Consider the following 11,066-nt stretch of genomic DNA (forward strand, 5'->3'; position numbering starts at 1 on the left):
CCCTGTCAGTTTCTTCTATACTTTCACAAGGATTATTTCTACCAATTGAAACGGCTTCAACTCCAAATGTTTGTCGACGTCTCTTATTTTTTTTAACGAACTAATTTACCAGTACCATTATGAAGGCCCAGATTTATAGAAGCATATCAAATATGTCGATGAGCGCCACCTCTTGACAATAATAGGAAACATGATCTAGAGAGCTGGCTAAAGTTAAATATAATTATCAGTTTGATAGTTGATTGGTAATTGATCACAAAGATGCTCTAATACACTCAAATGAAAGTAGAATACTACCGGTGACGTAATCACCCTTCCATCTTTTGGAAGGTTCCAAAAGGTTCCGGAACCGTGTTGCGTGCGCAGCGCACTGGGCGGTGCCGTTCCCTTGTTCGCCATACTTGCTCTGGAGAGCAGAGTAACGGACGCACCACAGTAAAGGCACCTGAAATCACAACTGCATTACATAAAGGTAAGTCGCGGCCGTTTCTAGGGCAACTAATAACGACACTGTCGCACACTGCTGGAGCCGTTTTGAAATCGCTCCTGCGCTCCGTTACCTGGTGCTAACTTGTTCGGCTAATGTTAGCTCGGCTGAATTGTTCCCGATTGTTCCCAGCGAACCAGCTAGCCACTAGTCTCTCTCTCTTCAGTCCCACCCTGTATCAGAGGGTCGGTGCTAAGAAAAGTTGAGCCCCATTAGTGAATATAAATCCATTTCATCACTCATGCTAGTTAACTCTACTGCAGCGAGCAGTGTGCTGTCAATAGCGGTATTTTAGCCGGCTTTATGAGAAGATGGTGAAAAGAAAAGCGGTGATGGACAGTGCTAGCTAACATCACCACTGTCATGACACACAAGGTGCGGTTAGCCTCTTTATTGCAGTCTTGACTTGACACACCTATGGTGGACATGCTAATGTAGTATTAATATTACTGATTTCTAAGTGCTGTGATATGTAACATATGATATGTAAAACTTAAGTAACACAAAAGCACAAAGGGAAAACATTTCCTTTGTTTACATCTAAGTCTATTATTTGACATGTACTCATTGTGTCAGGACTGTAGGAGACTGCACAGGTAGTAGTGCTGTTGCCCTGCAGCTTGTTCTTGTTAATAATGATAATAATAATATATACACACACAATAATAATACTGAAATAGATTTACTCACTCAGATATACCAAGAGTTTAATGTCAGCAGTTACATAATGCAGTCACTCTGAAGCCACTCCCCAACCAGCACCTCTCCTGTCTATACAAACAGCCCTGATCCAAATGTTGTCTCTTGTGGATCTCAAATTTAGTTACGCAAACAAAATGGTGCATTTTGAGTTCAAAGGAATGTTCAGTAAAAAATTGCCTGATGTACTTTGTTTCAGTGTTTTTGCTTTATGACCCATCCTTTACTGAGTCTACGCAGTAGTTTCCATAAAAGTTAAATATTTTAACTAGCATTCCTATTATTCAACGGTAACATGGTACACGCCTCAACTAAACCATATTATGTTCTTTAAAAGAACATAATACAATCTTATTTAAAAGGTGATTTGATCATAGAAAATCGTTCTCACTTGATATTGGATATTGGTTCAGGTGCCAGGATTTGTTTGTATAGTGATAGAATGGTAAGAACGAGCAATGGAAGTTTTCGAGCAGTTTTTTTTTTTTTACCCTGCTCAGGCACGTTTGTGATTGCAGACTAAAACCAGATTTCATTCCTTTACCGTTTTTTTTTGACAGCTGCTAGTTTGGGCAGGTCAGAGGATAGACTTGGGAAGAGGTATCTTCAGAGATTCTCACTTCAAACCAGAAGGAGGAATCTGTATGGTGATAAACACTGCTGTCTTTACAGATGTTCACAGGAGCATTGTGAGTTTAAGTTATGATAACTGTAGATATAAAATACCTGGCAGCTGTTTCTGCTTCTTCATTCCAAAGGTGCAATGTCCAACAATAATGAAGATTTTATTTGCATTATACAGTTGGTTGTGCTGCTCTACTATCATAATTTCCACACTTTTCTTAGCACTGGGGTTAAGAGTGGCTGCTGAGAGCATTTCATCCTGTAGTGGTTGCTGTCTTTGTGTGATGTGAACTGATGTCAGGAAGCTATTAAAGGAACAGTGTGTAACATTTAGGGGACTCTAAATTGAAATCTCGCTCTATGTACAAGCACAGCATGCACAAGGCTTTTCTTCTTCTTCTGCTGGCTGAGACAAAGCTGTCAGGAGGACAGAGGACTGGAGGAATGACTTGATACTGACGCATGTCTGTGTTTTTCATTCTTTATAAACTTCACTCAGAAGTGTTCATTATTGTATTAACATTTGTAATTAGTTTCCAGTGAGATATTAATGACTTTATATAGAAACGTTGTATTTGTAAATGGACTCTCCCTACCTGAAGGCCAGTGTAGTTCTCCAACACACTTTGAAAGAGAGAGGGGTATTTACTTGGTTGCAATCTGTAAAACAAACTACTAGATGCCACTATATTTCGCACACTGGTTCTTTTTAAAGCGTTATTACTGGCTTAAAACTATTTGGGGGAGATGAAGGTGAAATTAGCTTACAGTCAAGTTCCGTTATATTTTTTTGGGGTGAAAATATTAGGGAATAAACTTACCATGCCATAATTGTTGCTTGATTTGCCCAATCAACAGTTAAAAATGCTCACATTTGAGTGACTTCTTTAAGAATGATTTAAAGATGAATGGATTATCAAAATAGTTGCATGTTAGAGCTTCAACTAACAATTATTTTTAATATCAAATAATCAGCAGATTTGTTTCTCAATAACCTTTGTTTGGAAAATGGTCAAACGGTAAGGATGCACAATATTGGGCCAATATGGCTCAAAAAGCTGGATTAGGTATCAATAACAATGGAGCTGACGTATTTCATTCTGTGTGTGTATATATATATATATAGCAATGTGTATACTTTAATTAGAATTCCTGTAACTATTTAACATTCTGAACATCAATATAGCATCAAAAAACAATTTGATATGTGAAGATATAGTGATGGGATGTTTGTGTGTGAGCATGCCGCACTGGCTAGCTCCCGACCGCTGCTCTCAGACGGCTCTAGCAGCTGATGTTGTTGTCCCAACTGACAGCATTGTCACGGAGCGTGTAGCACCCGCCAGTCTGGTTCCCTCTCAGGTAAATGCCGTTAGCTGTCATCACTTTTCCCATTGTTGGCACCATAGCTGTGAGCCGCCGGCTAGAGACTATACACATTCTCCCAATCTCGTAACCTTTTTTTTCAAGACTTTGTTGGTGCATTAAAAGGGTTTACACTTTAATTGAAATTTCTGTTCATTTTGAAGATTTGTTTTACTTTGTTGCTTCTGTATAATTTTATAACTTGACAGTTTAGTACGTTTATTTCAATGTATTTATTTGTTACATTGTGTTTTACAAACGCAATTTTAAGTCGAGCCTGATGTTACCTGACACAAAGCATTATCCCAGTCACTTCCACAGGCATACAGCTTATTAATTCAACACTGGTATTGGATTGGTATGCTGTAGTGGTACTAGGGATTCCCCCACAAAACCCGGTTCGAAAGGTTAACTAGTTCTAAATCAGTAAAATCCAGAGTATCAATAAGCTCCTGCGGTTCTTTAGAGGTTACTGAGTGAGATCTCCGTGGAAAATAGGAATGTCGCAAACCTCCCTACTCCTTACTCTGTGGCTGTCTTTGCAGGAGGGGCGGAGTTGTGCTGTACTATGACACACACACTGACTCTGACCCAGTACAGCGTGAGTCACGCATCACGGCAGAGAGAACAAAAAGATCCACGTTTTTTCTACATTTTACTTGAGTAGTAGAAGCTGATAAATGTAATAATAAAACCCTTAATATGAGGTAATAGCAGCAATTTGTCAAAATGTTTGACGAACAAGCGAACCATAAATCTACAGAAATACAGTTTTGACTGTTCGTCATCCTGTATGCTGATAACATCGGCATACAAGAATAATAAAACCATGTCAATTATTTTTATTTTATTAACTATCACTTTTCACATAATAATAAAAAAGAATCGATAAGGAACCAAACCGATAAGCAGTATCAAATGTACCTCAAATGGGACAGAAATCATAATGATTTAAATACAAAAAAAAAGTATTCCCGGTCAGTGTAGTTATGCGGTGTTATGTCTCAATGGGAATGTTTCGGCATGAACAAAGCTCTTCCTGCTTTTGTTATTCATTGTTTCAGCAGATAAATAAGATCGAATGACCCAGCCACAGGGAAATAAAGAATAAACAAACATGTCTATTAACTGTCAAAATCAATTAAAATTAGCTAAGCATTAATGTAACTTGTATATTTTCCTCTTGAGTGTTAATTTCTTGCTATGAATTAATCTTCACCAAATTGTATATTCCATGGAGACAAACAAATCCTGCATGTTGCTGAAGAAAAAAGAAATATACTGCCTTCCCTGAGTTTTACTTACTTACTTTTCTGAAATAGGAAATGTAGGCCTATTTAAACACATTTAATACAACATATTTTAAAAAGAAGTGAATTCTAAATGTTATCATTTAACTCTGTTATTGTCATATAGTGGTTATTTGCAAGAAACACACCATTTGATAAGAAAATAAATTGTTAGCTGTTTGCTGAGTTCTGAGCAGGACTGTGCTGCCAACCGGTTGCTCACAGTAACTGCTAACGTTTACCATCTCTCCTGCAAATTTCAATAAGAATCTCGTTGTTTTTTCACTTGCCCAATTAGACAACTGCATGAGGCATTTCACTTGTCCGACCACATAGTTTACTTGCTCCTGCCGAGTGGGAATGGCCATCCCTGCTTTTGATATTATCTAGCTAGTGGCTGGGCCTGTGAGAGGCCATACCCTCCCTCGGAATGAATCTGTATCATATGATGCCTAATGCCTCATTCATTTCTCTCATAGTGGTGATGTTATTTCAGAGAAATGGGTTTAGATGGTATCACTCAGCAAACAGAGTTAGGTCATCGGCAGCAGCAGCAGCGTAAGGAGAAATGCTGCTGCAGCCGCCTTATCAGCACAACCTCACAGTCGCACACCAGAGCAGCTGCAGATCAAGTAGGCTAGACACTTTCTATTAGCATTCCTCACTTGCATTATCGTGGTGGTCATCTGTTTGTCCAGTGATTTACAACCGCTTCCCCAAGAGACAAGTGTCCATTCCGAATACTGTAGGAATTCTCTGTCGGCTGTGTGTTAATCTTTCTTTCTCCCCCCCCTTTTCCCCACACCTGTCTACAGACATGGCTGAAGATGAGGTGACTCCAGAGCAGCTAACAGCCATTGCAGCTGAAAACGAAGAGCCAGAGCCGGTGAATTACAAGCCACCTGCGCAAAAGTCAATGAAAGAGATTCAGGAGCTGGATAAGGAGGATGAGAGCCTACGCAAATATAAGAAAGCGCTGCTTGGCTCTGGGGACTCTGAGGCTGGTAAGTGTGTGTGTGTGTGTGTGTGTGTGTGTGTGTGTGTGTGTGTGTGTGTGTGTTAGTGTTAGATTGTTTAAGAAGCATAGATGCATGCATTCCAGATCTAACTTTCTGTTGAACATCATGTTTGCTTTGCTCATGAGTCAGGAAGGATGCTACCTATTTGGCAAATAGAATGCCATAGATTGGGCTTCAAGGTATTTATTGCATTTGGTTTAATCTAAATTGTTTAAGTGCTGAAGAGTTTAGGATAATATCTAATTGCAATTTTTCCATTCAGTAGAATTGCTAATATCTTCTATGAATGAAATACTGACATGTATTTGTGGTTGACGCACACATAAATCAGATTCTTTGCTACCAAGTGTGATCACAAATGTATCTCCTCAAACCAGATGGTTTCAGAAAAGTCAACCTCTAAATAAATATAAGAAACCACAGCCCAGAGTCCACATGTGCTGTGTATACATATTGCAGCAGCAATTTAAAATTCAATCCGCGCAAGAGCAAACCCCAGCGTGAGCGGTCTGATCTTGGATTTTTGGGATTTTCTGTAAATTACATTGAGTATCTTAAATTGTACGTTGGGTGTCCTCCTCGAAATTCTGATGTTATGATCTTTCTGTTTTTTTGGAATTGAACAAATATCTGCATAGTATGAAAGTCAAAGGAGCTGTATAGAATTTACAGTATCTAAAATGTCACCTCTGGGAAAGTATGTGTTTCTTTATTGAACCAACCTGTTTCTTTGATTCAGTCTCAGATCCCGATGTTCCCAATGTCCAAGTGATCCGGATGTCTCTGATCTGTGAAACCGCCCCAAACCCCCTGGTGCTGGACCTGCAAGGTGAGCTCCTATTCCGGAGATTACTTACTTGTTAAATTAAACATTTGCCTTTTTAAAGTCTGGGTAAAAGTATAATCTGAGTGTCAGTGTAAACAATTATACATGAAAAAAAAAGACAGTAAACTATATAATACTGAATTGTTGTCATGGACCCTTTTATCACCATTTTGTGTTAAAGATTCTTTGGGTCATCCTTAACATCAGCCCCATCAACATTAATGTTTTTCTAGTCGCCGATGTCTTTCTAAACAACCAATCCATGTTCAAATGGACAGGAGTGCGAGTAACGGTGTCTTATAGCCACGGTAACAGTTGAAGCTAATGGCCAACGTACGTCGGTTTCGTTCAGTTACATTGTGATGTGTTCAGGTTCTGTTCGGTGAAAATAAGTATTGGGCGAAGGTAAATTACAATTTATCATGATATGTTCACGTGTAATCTCGTAAAATGTAGTGTTGGTGAGGAACTTGAATAAATACAGTTGTTGGAAGGAGATGTTTTTAACAATAACATAAAAAGATATTAGAAAGGGAATTATGAACTGTATACACTAACTCTAAGCAGCGTATAATACATAACTAAAACAACTAATGACAAGATTTGATTTAATAAATACAAATACAATCTTTAATTTCCTTATGTTAATTTTGTGTTTTTATAAAGAAAGAAAAAACACTACCAATGACTAACGAAGTAAAAGGATAACATTTTGAGTTTTTGCTTTATGGTTTACACTGAATTCAGAAAAGGTTTAAATTATCTTTGGGATGGTGACAAAAAACAAAAGTCTGGAGCCTTGTAGATCAGCTGCTATGATCAAACAACAAAAAGTGGTGATCCGACCCGAACCGTGAGTTTTATGTTCCGTTGCACCACTAGTTACAACACTTACTTTCCAGAGTTTGCTCACTAGCAGAGGTGCACTGGCCATCTGGCATTCTGGGACAACTGCTGGGGGGCTGTCAAAAAATCCATAACGTGTATACCAGCCTTCCAGATGTGTCTCGTTACAGCCTGTCTCTGTGTGTCTGTATTGGGTGTGTGCATGAGATTGTGCTGCATGCGTGTTCTAATTAAACTTGCGATTAAGTCACAACTCCATCGCTACGGTTTCCGGCTGTTAAACGGTTGATGCATTGTTTTGAACGTCACAACTATCCCTCGCAATGAAGTCTCTGGTGAGCAGGCTCCGCCCATAGAGCGCGTTAGCGTTCTGCAAAAGTAGCGTCTGAATTGCATTTTGCTGTCAGTTACTGTTACGCTTGTTTTTTTTATCCTCGCTCCTCTTTCTCTCCCCTCTTCTTCATTATTGTTTTTTAGCGAGGGCACACACACACACACACTGTGCGTGGAGCAGAGAGACACAACTCTGCAGTTTGCTAACTTGTTTCTCTCGCTCCAATATTAGCCGATCTGTTTCAACAATGTTGGGCTGAACAAACGTGCATGCAGGCTGAAATTCAACCGTGGGTTCTGTCGGAGACGCAGTGACTTAAACCAAGTAAGAGTAGAAGAGCTACGAGTCAGAAGAAGTCTGCTAGCTGATGGCTAATTCATGCAGTGTAGAATGCCATAGGACCTCAGAAAAATGTGAAAACCTTATTTTTGTATAATATAGCACATATGCACTGCACAAGGATTTATGTTTTGATTTTTTTGTTTATATTCTGAGGTGGGTTACACAAACTAATATGTTGAAAGCACTTACTTAATAAAAAAGTGATATTGGTGATAAAATATATTAATTGCTAAAAAACGTAGCCATGTGCAGTAATATAGAAAATTGAGGATGTGATATATTAAGAAGCATCAAGAATAGTTGTGCATTTAAATCCTTAACAGCTGAATTGTAATCATAATCTTAATTGTGAGTGCAGTTAAGATTCACACCTTAAATAGTCACTGTACTTATTATGAAGAAAATATTGATGCCTGTACTTTTCTTTTTCTTTTTTGTTGTGTAACAGGAGACCTGGAATCCTTTAAGAAGCAGGGGATTGTTCTGAAGGAGGGCGTTGAATACAAAATAAAGATCAGCTTTAAGGTGAGATCTATGAAATGGCAATAAGAAAGGGACTTTATGGCCTGAAACAGACATTTAAAAAACGGTATCATACTAAATGGAAAAAAGGATATTCATTTGGTTTATATCCAGCTATGTTTATAAGACTTGTGTCTGGAGCAGGGCGGTAGTAATACAAAAAGTGACACTCATGAGTTATCTTTTGATATCTCACTTAGAAACAGGTTAGATGCTAAAAGGCCAAAGGGGATACTCAACGTTTGTCCTCCATCCTATGAGATTTCTAAAGTTTCAGGAGCACCCTGCCTCAAATCGTTAATTTCTTATCCCTGTGATTTCCCAAACAGAACATACCTGTTGTGGTCTTTAACAATGTTTGTCTCTCCTCAGGTGAACAAGGAGATTGTTTCAGGACTGAAGTATGTGCAGCAGACATTCAGGAAAGGAATAAAGAGTGAGTGAACAATTTCTGTTGACCTGTCCCACAAAAACACCAGCTCTTCCTCTTAAACACTAAGCTTTTATAAAGCAATTAGCTGTGTTTCCAGTAATGTCTGGAATTAAGACAAAAGCCTGATTTGTACTGTATATTTTTTCCCCACTGGTGACATTTTTTAATTCACAGAAATAACAAAACGTGTGTCTTAAGGATTTAAGGTGCTGACCACAAACCTCAACGAACTACCAACCTTTTCTTTTTTGTAATTCCTATTGCAAAAGAAAAAAATATATAAAGATATTAATTAAAATTCTGACAGTCAAGGGTGCAGAACAAAAAATACAAATGAAGACAATTGAAATGAAGCGTGTGCGTGTATAAGGATAAAATCTCACCGTAATGTCCATTCTCATCTGTCAACAGTTGATAAATCCGACTACATGGTGGGGAGCTACGGGCCTCGTTCTGCTGAGTATGACTTCCTGACGGCAACGGAGGAAGCTCCTAAAGGCTTGTTGGCCCGTGGCAACTACGAAGTCAAATCCAAGTTTACTGACGACGACAAGCACGACCACCTGTCCTGGGAGTGGAACCTCAATATAAAGAAAGACTGGAAAGACTAAAAGAGGCCTTTGTGTTCGGGGGGAATCACAAATCCCCCAGTTCTGTGCGTTACTAAGCCACTCCCCGCCCCCCACACTTTGTTTTTACTTTGTTGTGCATTTCCCATATTCGTTACTGCCGCGTTGTCTTAACACCCCGCCATCCTTCCCACCTCTGTAGCACGATCCATAGCAGCAGTCGCCTCGCCACCACATCCGCCCAGCCAGCACCTCCCTATTTGCCTGATATTGCTTGCACACAAGCCACTTCTGCCGTCCTCACTCCCTCTCCTCTCCCACTGAGCTGTTCCATGTAGCACCTTCATTCCTCACACCCAGCCGTTTTTTTTTTCTTCTTCTTTTTCTTCTGGAATTTTGCTGCTTGAAGAGATTAACCCCGCCTTCCACCTCTCCAGAATGGTGTCTTCCTCTCTCACTATGAAGTATGTAGAAAAGCAACTGTACAATCAACTTTTGTTTGCCTTTTTTTATATAATTGTATGAATGGTTGTGTAATGTGACAATATTCATATCACTGTTAATCAGCTGTTGTGTCCATAGCAGGCCCACCACATCATCCATCCCTCTCTACAGCTTTCCTTTGCTTACTGTCTTTTGATATAATTACCAATACCTGCCTTGTAAAAACAACTTATTCAGAGCTGCTCTGCAGCGCCTCTCCCGCCCATCAATGTATTCACCCACTCTCCTTCAAATGGGGGCTGAGGTCAAAGTGAACAAGGAAGTAAAAAGTATAAAGGTAAAAAACAAAAGCTGCCTTATGTAAGGACTAATTTCTAAACCTGTTAATGTGATATAGGTGGTGCTTGCTATCAGGTTGTCTGTATATCAAGGGCTCACTCTCGCTACCAACCAATAACCACCTGTAGCCCTGTTGTAGTGGAGAATGTTTATACATATACTCGGATACAGGTTCTGCAAAATAAACTGACCTTGTGATTTGAGGGGACTAAAGGTTAAAGAATTGGAGAAATGTTAAAAAACCCACTGAAAATCAGTATTGAAGAATATTGGCTCTCTTGTTCCTTTTAGCCATGAGGCCTTAGCACAAACTATAATTATGTGGAGAAAAACAATCCTTTCTAGTTGAGCATTATTTTTTAGTTCCCGTTTGCCTTAATGTACATCATTCCCCCAACAAAGCCCCCCCCCCCCCCCCCCCCACACACACACACACACTCGTTCAGATTGCTTCATAATTTGTAGCTGCAGTCAGGAGAGCCCAGGTGTTGAGGAGGAGGCTGAACCAGGCACCGCCTGCTGCTGGAGACCTCGGCGGTGTCTTGTCTCGCCCACAGACCGCCACTGGTAGTGAAGAGAGAACACTAACCACCCTTTTTACCCAGTGGCCCTCGGAAAGAAAGCAGGTGAACCAAGGTTCAGGTGACACTACCAACGAAACATGCTCGACATCTAATGAGAGAGGAACTGACTAGAAACATTTCATTGACATCGACTCGTACTGTACCAGAACATATGGATGTAAAAACAATTTTTTTGTTTCTTCCGATAATGATAACTATGTATTCCCGCTCCATACATTCCTTCATATTGTACAGTTTCTATGAAAACGCTGGCATGCTGGTGGTGTTGTGTATATTCTATCATTTGTGATTGCTCTTCTCGGCCAATAAAGATTTTGCTCAACTTGGCCTCCAGACTGGTGTTT

The 11,066-nt window shown here is 39.6% G+C and overlaps 1 protein-coding gene across 1 annotated transcript; it reads left to right on the forward strand.

Annotated features, from left to right (window-relative positions):
- Positions 1-340: 340 nt before the first annotated feature.
- LOC117741794 (rho GDP-dissociation inhibitor 1-like) lies at positions 341-11,044 on the forward strand. Its single transcript, XM_034549054.1, has 6 exons — positions 341-472; positions 5,280-5,468; positions 6,223-6,312; positions 8,280-8,356; positions 8,726-8,789; positions 9,198-11,044. Exons 2-6 carry the CDS (start codon positions 5,282-5,284, stop codon positions 9,395-9,397), a joined length of 618 nt encoding a protein of 205 aa, XP_034404945.1. The 5' UTR covers positions 341-472; positions 5,280-5,281; the 3' UTR covers positions 9,398-11,044.
- The last annotated feature ends 22 nt before the right edge of the window (positions 11,045-11,066 follow it).

The sequence above is a fragment of the Cyclopterus lumpus genome, chromosome 1, assembly GCF_009769545.1.
Source record: "Cyclopterus lumpus isolate fCycLum1 chromosome 1, fCycLum1.pri, whole genome shotgun sequence".
NCBI lineage: Eukaryota > Metazoa > Chordata > Actinopteri > Perciformes > Cyclopteridae > Cyclopterus > Cyclopterus lumpus.